The sequence below is a fragment of the Lathyrus oleraceus genome, chromosome 6 (assembly GCF_024323335.1).
Source record: "Lathyrus oleraceus cultivar Zhongwan6 chromosome 6, CAAS_Psat_ZW6_1.0, whole genome shotgun sequence".
NCBI lineage: Eukaryota > Viridiplantae > Streptophyta > Magnoliopsida > Fabales > Fabaceae > Lathyrus > Lathyrus oleraceus.
The window spans coordinates 411,196,615-411,213,991 of NC_066584.1; the positions used below are offsets into that span (position 1 = coordinate 411,196,615).

The 17,377-nt window shown below is 34.9% G+C and overlaps 2 protein-coding genes across 2 annotated transcripts; both read left to right on the forward strand.

Moving 5' to 3' along the window:
- The first annotated feature begins 636 nt into the window (after positions 1-636).
- Positions 637-10,763, forward strand: LOC127091417 (uncharacterized). Its single transcript, XM_051030050.1, has 11 exons — positions 637-1,116; positions 1,294-1,610; positions 1,691-1,768; positions 1,873-1,975; positions 2,592-2,680; positions 3,596-3,707; positions 4,769-4,822; positions 4,890-4,938; positions 8,826-8,926; positions 9,863-9,978; positions 10,097-10,763. Exons 1-11 carry the CDS (start codon positions 757-759, stop codon positions 10,440-10,442), a joined length of 1,725 nt encoding a protein of 574 aa, XP_050886007.1. The 5' UTR covers positions 637-756; the 3' UTR covers positions 10,443-10,763.
- Positions 10,764-13,097: 2,334 nt separating this feature from the next.
- On the forward strand, positions 13,098-14,988 carry LOC127095945 (uncharacterized). The gene is made up of 6 exons (XM_051034583.1): positions 13,098-13,215; positions 13,317-13,461; positions 13,649-13,804; positions 13,988-14,084; positions 14,276-14,785; positions 14,893-14,988. Exons 1-6 carry the CDS (start codon positions 13,098-13,100, stop codon positions 14,986-14,988), a joined length of 1,122 nt encoding a protein of 373 aa, XP_050890540.1.
- Positions 14,989-17,377: the final 2,389 nt, after the last annotated feature.

Sequence of the window (17,377 nt, forward strand, 5' to 3'; positions counted from 1 at the left end):
GTTGAACGTGGGCACAAACCATTGTATTCTTCTAATCCGTTCGCCCTCTCCAATTTCTCCCTATAACCAACTGTACAACGTCCGATTAAGACGTTCAAATGTATCTGTGTTCCAAAGTCGAACCTGTATCGAAGCCGCAACGGCAGAAAATATTACATCAATATTTCGTTTCTGAATGTATGCAGACATTGTTGAAACATAGATAATTGAAATTGATGGTTGAACTAGACAACTTATGGTATTAGGAGATGAATTTGAGTGAAAATAATTGTATACAAAGCGTGGTATTTATAGAAACGAAACATCTATTGCACAAACCATGTGGGCGCCAGATGAATTGACGCCCACATGACCATCACATGTAAGCGCCAGATGAATTGACGCCCACCATGCAAAATGCACTCAGGCGCTAGAAGCATTGACGCCTCCTCATGAGGCCCAATGCATGTGCGTCAATGCTACTGGCGCCTCCTCTTATAGGTATGGGAGTGTGTCAATTCATCTGGCGCATCTTCTACCAAACTCGATTATTTTGAAAAAAAATTCACCATTTTCGACTTTGACAAAAAAACACACAAATTCGTAAATATTAATTTTTTAACTTACTGCGTAAACTAAAACAAAATTCAACTTTGTTAAAATAAAAATAATTTTGTTAATTCGCTGGTTCTACGACGATCATCACTAAACTCTGGGAATTGCAAATACTGGTTTGATGCTCGAAACCCTCTGCCCTGCTATCTATATCTTCTGAAAATGGGCGACAAAAGAAAAAAACACCGTCATCAACGCGACACAACCTCTCCTTCTTCCCCATCCTCTTCCTCCACCGACTCCGATTCAGACTCCGACCGCTCTTCCAAGCGCCGCCGTCGCCATCGCCGTGAAAAAGAGCGACGCAGAAGGAGCGATGGAAGCTCCAAACGCGAAAGGGAGAGTAAGAGAAAGGAAAAGAGAAAAAAGAGAGACAGAGAGAGGAAAAAATCCAAGCGGCACCACTATTCCGATGAATCCCAATCTTCCTCCGACGAGGAACTTCAACACAGGATTCAGCCCCAAACAGCACTCCGTGAAATGATGACCGAGTTTCCCAATGTTGGCAACGATTTGAAGCAGGTATGAATATATTTCACATATTTATTTATTTAATTTAATTCTTAGTTTTTAAATTGTTCAGATGATGAAATGTATGAAACAAATGAAGTAAGCAAACCCTAATTTCTAATTTGTAGAGTAACTGAACAAATTTTGATTATTTATTTATTTATTTATTTTTTGTGTTGTTGTTTTTAGTTATTGCAAATGATTGATACTGGGCAAGCTGTGGATATAAAGGATATATCAGAAAAGTCTCTAGTGAAGCATTTGAAGAATCTCTTCCTTTCCTTAAATCTTAAGGAAAATGGGGATAGAGTTTTTTTACTGCCTTCTAAATCTCCCCCTACTTTAGATGTTGTTGGCCCTCTAATTCAATCTTATATGCATCCGATGAATGATCGAGCTGATCCTTCAGCTGCATTGCCTGAAACATGTTCCGTTCCGACAGAACAGATGGAAGATGACCCTTCAATAAAACCTCCCGAGGATCATTCTGTTGGTCCTAGAAAAAGGTTGTCATTTAGTTGTTTTGTTGACATCTTTTTATGTTTGAAGTTTGATTTATAGTTGGTTAACTCTTTTTCCTCGGCAGGGTTATTGGTCCTGCAATGCCATCTGCTGAATTACTCGCCGCTGCTGCTAAATTAACAGAGGCACAGACTGCGTTCATGTACCGATTTCTGAAGTTATTTTTTTATGATTACGTTTCCTGATTTGGTTGAGTCAATTCATATTAGGCAGTGTTGGATGACATTTCCTATCTTATGTCTTTAGAGAAGCTGAATTGGATGACGATACTGAACTATTTGTGGGACCTCCACCTCCTGCTATGGTTTCTGAAGCGGAATCAGCTAATGAGGCAGAACGTTTTGAGGAGGTATTTAATCCGAATCGCATTTTATGACGACCAAATTTTTGTTATTTCTTAGTTGTAAAGTAAAACCGGGTTTAATAATTTATATATGATGTTTCAATTATAAGTTTAGACTTTATTTGGGGAACATGAGACGGAACTTAGGTTTGGTGGTATATGCTTTTTACTGTGTCCTTGATTATGTAACCAGTGGCTCCCTTAAGCTGAAGTGAACTGTATGTCCGCCCAGTTTATTGTGGCGGCATCTCATCAATTTATAAGATTTCAGTTTCAGGCCTTTATCTGAATTTAATGATGTGTCAATGATTTCCTTTTTTAGATTAATCTTTAATAGCCAGCCATGTTCTTGTTTTTGTTATGGATTTGATAGTTTGGTTTCTTCTGGTCTTGGATTCTTTAGGGGGACTTATTATTTTGACTCTTTGAAGACAGGGATCAATATAATTTTTTATACAGTCATGTTATTTGTTTGGTTTTCTCTTTAAGAATTGAATGTGGAGCTGTCCAAACCCCCTCTCCCAGTTTACTTGTTCTTGTTGATTTATTACTGAATTAAATTTTGGATATTTATTTTGCAATTGATTCTGGAGCTACCAGTAATCACCTGTTTATGTATCAGGTTACCCGGATAATGGACGTTGAGATTGACAGCCCGTACGACGTTCTTGGAGTTAACCATAATATGTCTGATGGTAACATAAAGAAAAAGTATGCTTTCCTTTATGTGTTTCTTTAAATAACCAAAGCAATAAAGTTTCTGACAAAGTGTTTTGATAACAATCATTCTAGAATCTGATTTAACTGTCTCATCCCCCAGTACAGTTAATTAGTAAAAGGTAGTTGCTTGAATGATTCTTTAGTTTTTTCCTGCCTATTGCCCAACTCATTAAGAGTGTGTTTCAAGTCTTCTGAAATAATTCCTGGCAATGAGAGCCTTGTTATGTACCATTCCCATATTTGGTACATGTTATGAAGAAGTATTTATGGGTATTATTTATTCCTACAAGTCTAGATTCAGCATGTATTTTTCATACTTTCTATTCCCTATATAAAAGGTTTGAGTCTTTTACTCCCATGGGAAATGGTGTAGAACTTGATTTTTAACTCTTCTATCATAGCTTCCTACTCTCTCCTTATTCTATCTCATTATTTTTTTTTTTGAATTAAAAAATTTAAAGCATTCTTAGGATTGATAAGTTTTTACTGTACATTTTTGTTCGGGATAATATTCTTGCTAATACTATTTTTTGGGGACATCATTTCCTGGAATACAATTGTATGCAACGGACACCCTCCAAGCTCTAGTGAAAATCTTGTCGATTCAAATAAGTGTTCTAATATCATAGTATGGTCAAAATATAAACAATATCAACTTATTCTGAACTTAAGACATGATTTTATTGCGACTAATAATACATTAAAAATGTGTCTGGATATGACTAATTTATTTGGACTTTCAAGTATGTACTTGGAACTCAATAGTCTATACAAGGAACTGAAAAGGAAAAACCACTAAAATATACCAATTTCTATATTTTATACAAGCAACAACAAAAACAACCAAGTATCATGATATCATACAATTACATGTGATCTAATATTTTCTCGTTTAATGTCATTTAGGTACTGGAAGATATCACTATTAGTTCATCCAGATAAATGCTCTCACCCACAAGCCAATCAAGCATTTATTAAACTAAATAAAGCTTTCAAAGAGTTACAAGATCCAGAAAAGGTGAGCCTACCAGACGGGTGGTTTATTATTGAAGTTAAAGTAGCTGCTGGTGGGATCTTTAATTTGCTTTCATGTCTTTCTTTTATTGACATCACTCAGTGAATTACTTTATCTATATCTTAGGAGTTACTCGGTCGGTTGTTATCATTTGAAGGAAAATATATATTAACTGATACAAAAAAAATTAAATAATACAAAGCCATATTTCATTGAAGTAATAGAATGTGAATCAGGGAGATGGATGTTTATCTAGACTCCTAAAAACTAGGTAATAAATATCTACATTTATCCTATTGAAAGTCCTATTATCTTGGAACTTATAATTTGAAACATCTTGATTTTTGAGCATCTAAACATTATACATCAAATGTTTATGATATTGGGGAGCTGATGATGTATGAGTTTGGCGGGGATTGGTGAATTGTTGAGCATGATATTTATTTGATAATTCTGACTTTTTGTATGCAATTATAATATATGGACCAGTTTATGACTAGAAAACTATTCTGTAAAGTTCGACTTTAGATGTATAGCTATAGAACAATTTGGTCTCTATTTTTTTATTATTTTTTTTTATTAGAGGTCTGAGACGTATCTATGTGGTATATCCATAATAGGAAAGACATTTTTTGTTTCCATTGGAAACTGATACTAACACTAGGGGTTCTAACTATGTCAAATTATTGAGTTTATTGAAAATTCACATGCAAAGCAAAATGTGGTCTGAGGAACTCGAGTGGTTAGTAATTTAGTGTAAAATGAAGCTGGAATAATTTGAAAAAGGTTTTTAGCGTTTGGTTGCACTTGACCCATATTGTTACTTCCTTTCATGTTTGATGATACTGAATAAACAATGTTGTGTGGCCAGATTAAATACGGGGAAAAAGTGCTTTGACATTGAACCTATTTTGTTTTGGCTTTTGAGTTTTTTCCCTTTAAAATCCTTTCTTCTCATGTCTAACATCTGATCAGTTGGAATCTTTGTTTTATTCCTGATTTCTAAATTTGCAATGCAATTTTTTTCCGTCAATTAACATAACGATGTTGTGTGCTTTGTATAGCGGAAAGCAATGGATGATAAAATCAAACTCAAGCAAGAACAGGAGGACTTTAAGGTAACTTGAACTTTACTTGTCTGGCTGTACTAGTTTTTGAATCCTTATACCTCTCATGTGACTGCAGGCTGAGCTTAAAGTCATGCGAGAGACTGCACTGTGGAGAAGATCCCAAGGTGAGCTTCTGCATTGTAGATGGTTCCTGTTGAGGTTGTTATAGATTAATATAATGTCACAAAAGTATTCCTCTTCTGACAGCTTAAGCTTTTCGGCCTGTGTTATCCGCACACTTGAAGCCCAAAAGGATTTTTAATGAAGGGGTGTGTTAGAGATATGATGTAGAAGTCATTCGAGTGTTTCTTATCTAACAGTTTACATAAGTTTTTGAGACAGTTCGTTCATCCAAAGCTTGTTCATGTCACTTTCCTGCATAGAGTACCGTGTAATCCCAAAACAAAAGATAGGAATTGTACTATTGATTGAAAATGTTAAGTATTACAGAAGCGACCCTTGTAATTCCAAAGCAAAGCTCCTCAGGGAAGAAGGAATTTTCTCTCTGTCCAACCTTAAGATTCTAACATAAAAAATACCTTGTAATTCCAAAGCAAAGCTCCTCAGGGAAGAAGGAATTTTCTCTCTGTCCAACCTTAAGATTCTAACATAAAAAATACCGAATGAATCCTTACTCTCCTCCTCACTCTCTCTATTATCACTTGCACATTCTAAATAACTGCCACATTAGCATCTTTTTCCTTAACATCCCTATTCACCACTTTTGTTGGGCTTTGGCCGAAAACTAGTGTCCTATTATCACTACCTGCCACTAGAAAAACAGCCTTGTCTCTAAGACTGAAATAAGTGAATACTTGATGCAAGATATTCTGAAAATTGTACCTCATTGGCATTTTTCTCGAACTTAACATGAAATTTTCACAATTTCTTGCATCAAGTTGACATTTTTCTCCACAAAACCATATCACGATTATTCTGTCCAGTCTCAGTCAAGATCCTGTCAACCTTGGCAAATAATAAATTTGAAACCATTTATGCCTTTCTGTACAAAGATACCCCGTTTCTATTTTGATGCTTCAAAACATCATTGTTAGCCCTAACACCATTTGCCTCCATAACAATAGTTGGTGTCGCCAAATCAAGCACACAGGAACATGCAATCACTACAACAAATATAACAACAATCAAGCCTTATTCCACCAAGCGGGGTTGGTTACATGGATTAAACGATGCCATAATGTTATATTATATATCATTTATATCTAACTCATTAATCTCTAGATATTTTTCTTATAGTTTTCTAGGTGTTCCTCGGCCTTTAGTGATCTGACTACCCTCCTCCATCTTATCTACTCACCTCTGTACGAAATTCATAGATCTTCCCTCTTTATGTCCAAATCAAAATTCATAGGTCTTCCCTCTATATGTCCAAATCACCTAAGCCGAAGTTTCCACCATCTTTACTATGTTACGTGCTACCAAAATTTTCCCTCAAATGTTGCCATTATTAATCCTATCTTATCTAGTCTTACTACACATCCAACACAACCTCCTCATCTTTGCTACGCTTATTTTATTCTCGTGTTGGTTCTTTATCGACCCAAAGTTCTTTACAATACAATGCCGGGGGTCTTATAAAAGTTTGATAAAATATTCTCTTCTGCTTGAGGGTAGTTTTGTATCATATTAAACCACTTGAGGCTCTCCTCAATTTCGGTTGCCCAACTTGGATTTGGGGGTTTACATCTTCTATTTTGAGTCGCTTTGTATTATAGACTTAAGATACTTAAACCATTTAACTTGTGTTATCTTCAACTTTCACCTCTAAGTTTTAAATGTTTTTCCTTTTGCCAACATTGTTTACCATATACTATGTCTTGCTTCTTCCCAGGTTGAAGTCATACAATTTAAGACTTGTTTCCAACCTCCCATTTAGTTTCTCCCTCGATTTTCCAAGGAGGACTACATCATCTGCAAAAAGTTATCATTTCAATGCTCATTTTTGGATGTGTTCCGTAAGTACTTCCAAAATCGAAGTGGAAAGATAAAGACTTGGAGTTTTTGGTGTAGTTGCTATGGAAAAATCTTTTATGGTCCCACCCTGTGTCTTCACACTAGTCGAGTCTCCTTCATACATATCCTTGAAGGCTCGAATATAGCCAATCCTAGCCTCTTTCTTCTCAAAGGTTTTGCACAAAAAATTTCTAGAGACTCTATGCCTTCTCCATATAAACGGAAAAATTAAGTGCAAGTCTTTTTGATCAATCATATTTCGCTCATCACACGTCGTGGTAAGTAGACCGCCTTGTTTTCAGCGCCTCTTTTATCTCGTGTTATTGAATTCGACGATAGAAAATATAATTTTGGTTTTCTTCTAATGTCTAGCCTAATATATTCTGAAAGGATCTTATATCTCATTAAACAACTTGCGGAAATAATTCTTCCATCTATCCTTTAATTCTTCGAATTCTACCACTTGATGCACAAAACCCTACATTGCCTTCTTCTCTTCGCTCTCCTCTAAACCCTTGTATCCATAACCAATACTTTATGTTGGGTGGTCAAAACTCTCTCCATGTATGCCAACTGGAGAGTTAGTTATCTTAGCTGTTTCCAGCTTCCAGCTGTAGAATGGTAAGAGTTGGTTAGATACAAAGGCTAACTAAGTCTTACCATTCTACAACTGGCAACAACTAAGATAACTAACTCTACAGCTGACAACAACTAAGCTAACTAACTCTTAACACACAAGCTGCAACTTGTCCGGTACAACTCTAACAGATCCATACCAAAGATTCGATTTAGTTTTACGTTGGCTATTGATTGCCTGGCATATACACAAGACTACAATTAGTACAAAAAATATTGAAAACTTAAGGGCAAAAACCAAATGATTTCCACTTCTTTTCCACCATACATCTGGGTAAGCTCCAACCGTCCCAGCAATACTCTGACCCATATAGCACCGACATTTCATACTAAAGGAGTGTCTGATGTCACACACCGACATGACACTGAGATTTGTGGTTACATTCAATTATTATATTTTATGAAATTATTACCGGTAGTGATGTGTTAGTATCGTGTCTGATGTCTTAGTCAATGCTTCATACATTGACACATTAATGTCATTAATGACAAAACACAATTTAGAAAAATTGATGCTTGCAACTTAATAGGCAAACTTTTGATTAGAATTACAAGCTTTAGACATTTTGGCTGACTCTATCCGGCATGTCAGACCAATTGATAGAAAAACCAAATTCAAGCCAAACAGAATTATATTCTCTTGATTGAAAAAAAGGAAGAATATTTCAGATGAGCTCCCCTATATCCCAAAGCAAAACTCAGGGAAGAGATAATCCTATTCCTCCCTCTCTGCGTATCCTCTAACAAAAATATAAGAAATGGATCATCATTCTTCTCCCCCCTCTCCCTGAAGTCACTCACACATTCTAACCAACCCCCACATCAGCAGCTTTTCCTCTAACTTCTTTATTCAGCTCTGTTGTTTGGCTTAGGCCCAAAACTATAGAAATTGCACATTATGTAGGAAGATGTAATACAGGCAGCCAACTGTTAGTAGATGTTAGTGTTGCAATTGGCGCTTAGTGTTGAGGATTACATTTTATATCACACAAAGCAATTCACAATTTCTATGTAAAAATGTAGAGTTATAGGGCTATTTGTATAAATAGCATAATAGAATGTAGAGTTGATGATTATTGAATATTTTGTAATCATTAGTGAATAGAGTAGCAACTCTATTGTGAAGGGGAATCCCATGGAAAAGAGATTTCTCTCCTATTCCTTTCTATTTTCTCAATCAAAATGTTCACTCGTTGGAATCTAATTTCTGGGTTCCTAACACCAACACTTGAAGATGTTCCTGATAATTTGGTGACTGTGTTTAGTTTTTCTTATCTGGTAAGTGGCCTGGCATAAAGAAACATGTCCCTTTGTATGCATGCATGCTTTCTTGAAAGGGGGAGAGACGTGTTATTGGGTGTTATTACTTGGCAACTTTCTCATTACTGGGAATCTATGGCAGGAATATCAATGGAAGGTGATGACGAGCTTCTGGCACAGACAGAGGTTAAAGTGGAACCCAAAAGAGATGAATGGATGACAACACTACCTCCCGAGAGAAAAGTAAGTACTGTTAATAATTTATTTTTTGCTTTTAGGAAAGCTACGTAAGTATAGTAGGGCACAAGAAGTTTGAGAAAACACGACCCTCATGTATAATATAATAGAGTCACTGCAACACTTGTTTGGTACTTTTGTGATTAATGGGTCCTATTGAATTTTGGAATTTTCTGGGTTAGTTTAGTTTCACTTTCCATAGAATTGCTCTTGGACAAATTTTGTAGTTTCTACATTTCAGTTAGAAGTTGTAATCTAGCTTGGGTTTATTTTCCGGCATAGTATTTATCTTTGATTTTCTTCTCGGGTTGAGGTTCTGGTAGTGGGATGTTGCTAAATTCTTGAAAGGAATAGGCTTAAATATGCTTTTGGTCTCACTAATATACTATGTTTTTGCGTTTGTTTTATTCCATATAGTTTTTGTCTAAAACCAAACCAGGACTAATGGAAAAAACAATAATTTCAGGGACCATTCGAGAAAGTTATTCTATTAGGAGCAAAATAAAGAGCGAGTATATTACAGTAATAAAAAATTAAAAATCATATTTAAAACAAAGGAATATGAATGGGTGTTTGCATTTAGTTTTGTTTGACTACTAAACAGTGTTTTCCCTTCTTCATTAAATTTGATTCTAATTTACCATACTCTTAAGACTAAGTTTATATATAAATAGAATCATCATTCTTTTTATTTAGAACAGAAGCAGAATAAGAATTCTCATGTATAAGTTAACAGAGTAATTTTTGTCATGCATATTTGGTTTGTAGAGATTAGTTCTTTAGATCTTTATTCTTCCAGTGCTTGTTTTTGCATATTGAGGTTTTGGTAATGCATAAAACAGTAGCAATTAATTTACATGAAAGGGTAAGTTAAAATAACTCTCTATATTTTGGTAAACAATGGCCATTTATTTCATCATTTTGTGTATTTATATATTTCAGCCTGGTGGTATGACTATGCAATCAACCCAATTCAGCCGGGAAACAAAGGAAGGTAGAGGAGACACTAGTATTTGGACAGACACCCCTAATGACAGAGTTCAGAAAGCAAAGATGAAGTATGTATCTTCTTTCATCTTGAATGATTTGCTTAACGATTTTTCCTTCCCTTCAACCTGTTTATTCCACCCCATAATTTCAACAGCTTTATGGAAAGAAATGGTTTTCACATGACAGTTATTTGGAAGCATACAATCAGGCCACTGCATTAGCCTCAAACGAAGAAGAAAATAAAAGGGCTAATACAGATGCAGATTTGGTGGACAAATACAACAAAGCAAAAAGATCAAAAACATTGGTGCAAAAACATCAAGAAGAGGTTGCTAGCAAATCCAAGAAAAAGTCCAAGCAACAGACGGAGAAGGGAGAGAAAGAATGGGTGAGTCAACATCCATGGAAGCCATGGGATCGTGAAAAGGATCTAACGGCTGGGAGGATGAAAGTAAAACTTGATGCAGAAGGCATGTCTGAGGGATTATCTTCAAGGTTTAATTCTGGAAACTTTCAAAGGAACTTCCTATGATTCGTTCAAGAGTGAGTTTGCATGTCCTCCGTCAACCACTTTTGCCTTGTCAAAGATATGTCCAATGAGCTTTTTAGAGAAATTCATTTTCTCAGTCATCATGTAAATTGTTTTTATTTTATTTTCTAGATTAATTCTATCATAAGCTGATTCCCTCCTCTACATATGTATGTAGTACGTGCTGAATACTATCACTAGCTTCGATTTGAACGTAGAGTTCTGATTCTGCAATTGCATGAATGATCCTGATTCTAATTTTCACAATTTATACCGATGTAAATCTTTGAGGCATGTTTATGTGTAATATTTATGTTTGTTGCACGTGGTTATAGCTGATAAATTCAATAGGATTGAACTACTATAGAATGAAAATCTTACTAAAGTGTAAAATCGGCATATTATATGGAGAACATTTCTTAATGCATCCCATATGTTTCTTATGCATCAATCTAGGTTTCAAAAGTGTTTTCAGTTTTCGAAGATACATATCTAGACCCATCAAATGGTCCGTTAACGTTAACATATTACGAAGATGCATCTCCGGAATATTTTGGAGGTTAAATCATGTTAGATTCTTCTCCTTCCTCACTTCACATTACTTAAACTTCAATTCAACTTCAACTTTCAAATTTCTTCTCTACACTAAGTTAAATTTCATTCAACAAGGCTAAAGGAACTCAAAGGAACGTCAATCTTCATATGTAATATCATTCATTTTTATCAAAAATATCAGTTTCTTATAAGTTTTGAGTTTTTGATAAATATTTGAGTTTTGGTGTAAATGAGTAGAAATCAAGGATTATGGTTAGAAACGAGTAGAAATCACATTTAAGATAGTTTAACCATAATGTATTAGTTGTTTGTTGACTGAAATTGATGATCAAGATAATTCTTTTGAGCTTTATTATAGTACATTACGCCATTGATGTGACCTCTGTGTTGTTGAATATTTTGAAGATGCATCTTCGGATTGCGGTTTAGTTTTTCATTAATTAGAGATGCATCTCCGTAATTTTTCAGTGGTTTAGTTTTTCAGTAAGCGGAGATGCATCAGCGGTTTAGTTTCTTAGAAATCGGAGATGCGAATCTCCGGAAATTTCTCAGTATTTTTATTTTATTTTCTTACTTGTGTTATATGCCTACATTAATGGCATGCCTTAATTTAACTTACATATATAATGACTGTTGAGCATGATAGATTGAGGCATGACAAAGTTGCTCAACATGCATTTGTTCGACAGAAGAAGAGTCAGCAGGTTTCAGATGCTCCTGGTTCCTCTGGCCAGACATAGTCGTCTACTTTTAGGGCTCATGCTTTTTCTCATGCCATTCCATCTTCTTCTTCCCGTAGGAGACGAGACTCACCATCTGATGCATGACTCCCCTATCCCCCCGCAGGCGTCAGGTTTCACCAGTGCCAGACTCCCACCTCCTAATGCTGATGCTGCTGATCCACTCCCACCTCCTAATATTGATGTTACTGATCCACTCCCACCTCCTAATATTGATGTTGTTGATCCACTCCCACCTCTTAATGATGTGCATGCTGATCCAGTGCCACCTCCGGAGGGTGAGGTTGCCGCGGATACTAAGCCAGAGGCTTTTGGAGGTGGTCCAGTTAATTTGTCCTTACTGCCTATGTATCCAGACCATGCTGTCAGACATATTTGGGACAAATATGTAATATTAGTGGGATTCTTTATTTATTTTTACGTTAATTTTAATTTTCGACATTGATTATTTCTGACAAATCTTAGGAGCGTGATCCGCAAAAGTTTCTTAACAACGAGAAAAAGATTGCTGCATTGTCTCAGCCGAATGAGGAATGGTTTTGGTCGGTTTTGTCCTTGTCTGGGCTGAAGGATTTGTGCATGATCGGTTATATTCGGTTAACCACATGATGCTTAATGCATTCGTGAAGAGATGCATCTTCGAAGGTTTCAGACGAGATTTTGAAATATCTGTCACCTTGGCATGTCAGGTATTTACAGAGATGCATCTCCGGAATAAGGAAATATGATTTTGATAAAACAATCACCTGCATGATAAGACCCATACTTCTTTCACTCTAAATCCTTTTCAAAAATCTTTCATTCTCAATCAATATTTTCACTTCAAATCTTCATTCTTATGTTTCATTACATAAAAAGGAGCAAAATAAGCTGGAATTTCAGGTAAAAATCATTCATTTCAAACCTCATTGATCACATTATTTTTTTTTTTAGTTTGAAAAAACACACGTTGAATCCAGAGATGTATTTCTGAATTTTGTATGAACTCCCTCGGAGATGCATCTTCGTAGCTTGTCTGTTCTCATTTTTCCAGATCTGTTTACAATTTTAGGAGTTTTTGAGTTTTTTTTATTGTAATTGTTTTCATTAGATATGGTGCACCCCAATTTTTTTCCCAAACATGTGTCTCCGAATGCCAAAGGTGTTGCGAAGGAGGTAGATTTTGGCAACTAATTTAAAAATGAACAAGAGTTTGAATTTTGCGATCACATGTTTTAATGGATTCGTACGGAGGTCTCTAAACTAGGATTTGATGTGGTAATTAGAAGATTCAATAATGGTTAAGATATAAGAGGTGCATTTGTGCCAATGACATGCGAAAGAAGTGAGAAATATATATCTCATATCCGAAATTTTAAACGAAATGACACCGGTTCAAAAAAATGTGAGTGTCCCGTTAAGCTGTGTGGTTATATGTTGGCAAATAAGAAATGGAGATTTAATGTCATATGTGGTTTACATAACCATGACTTGTGTAAAAAGTTAGTCGTTCATACAATTGTGTGTCGCTTCATGCCGGAAGAGAAAGAATGCATTTTAGACATGACATTGAATTTGGTTTAACCTAAAAACATACTTGTAGTTTTGAAATGTAAAATACCTGAAAATATCTCAAATATCAAGCAAGTATACAATATTCGGTATCAATATAACAAGGCGCTGATGGGGGATATAAGTGAAATGCAACAACTATTAAAACTTTTGGATGATAACAATTATGTTTCCAGGTACAGAACGTGCGAGGATGAATTAACCATTAGAGATATATTTTGGACTCATCCTCATTCTATCAAGTTGTTCAACATATTTTCTAGTGTGCTCATCATTGATTTAACGTATAAGACTAACAAGTACAAACTTCCACGATTAGAGATGATTTGGTGTTACCTCGATTGAGAAGACCTATTCTGCCAGGTTTGCATTTCTAGATAGCGAAAAAGAGGAGAGTGTTACTTCTTGGGCTTTGAAGGACCAAGAAGAGATGCCGAAAGTAATTGTTACTGACCGCGACACCACTTTGATGAATTCAGTTGCAAAAGTATTTTCTACTTCTTATGCATTATTTTATAGGTATCACATGACAAAGAATGTGAGAAGTCGGGTTAAACCCGTGGTAGGGAAGAAACAGATAAAGGACAAAGATGAAAAAATGGTGAAGGCGGGTGCGATAGTGGAAAAAATAATGGATGGATGAACTGTTATAGTAAATTTTTCTACTAAAGAGTTATATTCCGATTGCGTTATACATTTCAGAAAGGTGTGCGATAAATATCTATATTTGTTGAAATATGTTGAAAGCACAATGTTGGACCAGGTGAAGGAGAGAATTGTCTCTGCATGGACCAATCAGGTTAGACACCTTGAAAATACAACAACAAATCGAGTTGAGTCTGCCCATTCTACATTGAAGAATTGGTTGGGAAATAGTAAGAGCGATTTACGTAGAGATTGAGACTCTGTGATAATGAAATACATATATCATTTGGCCGGAGCATCACCGTTTTGAAACACAGATTTAAAGACAACAATCTTTATTCTCAGTTGGTCAGAAACATATCTCAAGTAGGTTTAAGTTATATTTTTCATAAAGCAAAACGATTTGATAATGTAAGCTCCGATAGTGCAAAATGTGGTTGCACAATTGTGAAAACCTATCTCCCACATGCTTGTCTTATAGCAATGAAGGTGAAGCTTGATAGAACGTTAAGAATGAATGAAGTTTGCAGTCATTGGAAAAAGCTTAGGTTTGACGACAATTGTGTCATGAAAGACGGTAAATCAAATATCTCTAACTTGACCGAATGGGAAGTGATACAAGAGATATTTTTGAAAGCCGACGACAATATGAAACTCCACATCAAAGAACAATTGAGGAAGATTGCTTATCTGGACACCACTGACTTGAAACCACCATCTCAACCGGTAAAAACAAAAGGTGCTACAAAGAAGGTTAAACCTACATCGAATGATAATTCAACGGTGCAATCTTCTTTGTATTTTGAACATGTTGACAAAGTTTTTCCGGACTCACCAACTCCAAATTCTCAAAAAGTATTTTCAAAGGAGTTCGCATTAGCAAACCACCTTCTTCACCACCTCCACCAAAAATTCTATTCATTGACGAGATGTCAGTTTTTATGCACAAATACATCGAACAGATCGTCAATGTTAAGGGTGACAATTATTGCGGTTTTCTAGTTATTTCAGCTTTGCTCGATAAAGGAGAAGGTGATCACACACTTGTTCTCCATTAACTTATCCATGAGTTGAAGACTCATGAAGAATCATACACACGACTTTACGGAAAGAAAGAAATTTGATGCAATTTATGAGTCTCTTCCTTGCATCAGTGGACCGACATCTGAGGAAAAATGGACGCATTTTCTTGAAATGGGACATCTCATAACAAGTGTGTATGATAGAGTGTGTATTGATCTTATAAGATATATTTTTTTAGAATTTTTTTCCCACTGCACACCGACCTACCTTAAAATCTAATTGATTGTTTTATGCGTATTGACTGACTTTCAAAATCACGACACTTTGTTCAAGTTTATTTGAAATCGGGATGCCCTATACCACTTACATTAGTGGAGTGAACGACTCATTCAACAACAAAAGTCGAGACTTAGCCAAACCGATTTGTGGATAGGATGCAAGAGTTCACCAAATTGACCAATATTGAAATAGAATCTCATGCACAAAAGTCAAAGGGGGTACCACCCATACTTATAGATTTAGCCGGCGACAAATCTTTCGATTCGTTTTAGTTTTTTTGTCATCAATTAATTGCATGTAATTGTGTATTACTATTAATGAAATGTAATATATACAATTTCAAATATTTTAATACATTTTGATGTTTGTCAAAAAATTTGTCTATTTGCCAAATAAAACACACATGTTCTGTTTTCTATCTGGATTAGGAGAGATTCAGAAAATGTATCTACGGAATAAAAGAATAGGGTGGTACCGGAGATGCATCTCTGAAACCTTCACTGATACAAGATAGAATTTTTGAGGTCCATAATTGTCTACAACTACTATAAATATAGGCTACTGTATGATGTCTCATACAAACAGAAAATGTCGCAAATGTCGCAAGTGAACATCATCTGGCATGTCGCAAATGTCTCATTTTCCAGCGCGACACCCGAGCGAGAGTTTAAGATCAACGAGCACACCTCTTTTGCATATCTGCAATACGAAATATATAATCTCCTATGTTACGGAGATAATTGAAAAATTGTGAAGCTCAAGTACCGTTCACTGTCAATTAACAACAAAGGCAAGATTGAGTTCAACAACTATCTCAAGACAGATGCATATGTAAGGACTATGTAGAATATATTTTTGATGCATAAAAAGAGCAAGACAATCATTTTTCATTAATATAAAAAAATGACACATATATACATATTAACATTGATGCATAAACAAATATGAGACAAATATATTTCATCAATAAATATATAAATAAAATAAAAACATTTTCACTAATATATTAGAAATACAAGATAAATATTTGAACCACAAAATTAAATCTGCTTTAAAATTACAAAACATAATTTTGATAATAAAATATTTATTTTAACATAAGATGAGAGAGAAGCTTAATTCAAGTTTATTTCAAAAAAGTGAATTTAAATTTATTTTTAATAAAATATTATTCATCTTATATTTTATTCACACTTAACATAATAATTATATCTACCACGTGCGATTATACTTAATTATAGTTCTTTTCATATTTAAAATTTGTAACACTCTTTAATTTAAAAATAAGTTATTAAAAAAGTCATTGGAGTAGACGGGAACACATAAATGTTCCTAATTAACTAATTAAATATTTTTATATATTTAAATTATAAAACAAGAGTAGTTATAATATATTTACTATAATTTCCAATAAAAATATACATGAGATAAATATTTATAATTAAAAATATAGTTATTTTAGAAGATTGAAGAATTAGCTCTAATTAATATTTTTTAAAACCATTGAAATATAAAATTAATATGAGACACTTTCACTACAAGAAAAACCTTGTATAGAAAGGGGTTTTGCCAAGGGTAATATCCATCACTAAAAATGTTTTTTTGGGTTAAACCCCTCACAACCTTCAAAACATAAAAAAAAATTATATAAATAAAATACGTTGACTCCTCACAAATATGACAATTGAAATTTTTAAATTGGACATTGCGAGGTGTCATCCATCAAAAAATGAAATGGCACTAAAAATGATATTTGTTGAGCTGACAAATGTCATTATTTGCGAAGGGTAGCCCCCAACAAATTCTATCCGTTCGATTTGTAAGGGCTAACCCCTCACCAATTCTGACCGTTAACTCAAATCAACCACAAATTATAATTATTATGCCTGCCACACGTCTGCAATACGTCTGCTACACATCAGTATTTTGTTAGGTGCTACCCCTCGTAAATTATGACCTTTTGGAACACATGTGGCCATTCCTCGCAAATTATGGCCGTTTGGGCTGCGTGGGGTGCCCCCTCGCAAAATCTCATGGATAAATGTGACTTTTTGCTTCCCGGTATGCTCACTCCCAATTCATTTCCTCTTTCTTCTCATTTACACAACAACCCTTCTTCTCTCCCATTTTTTAGCAACCTTTAAA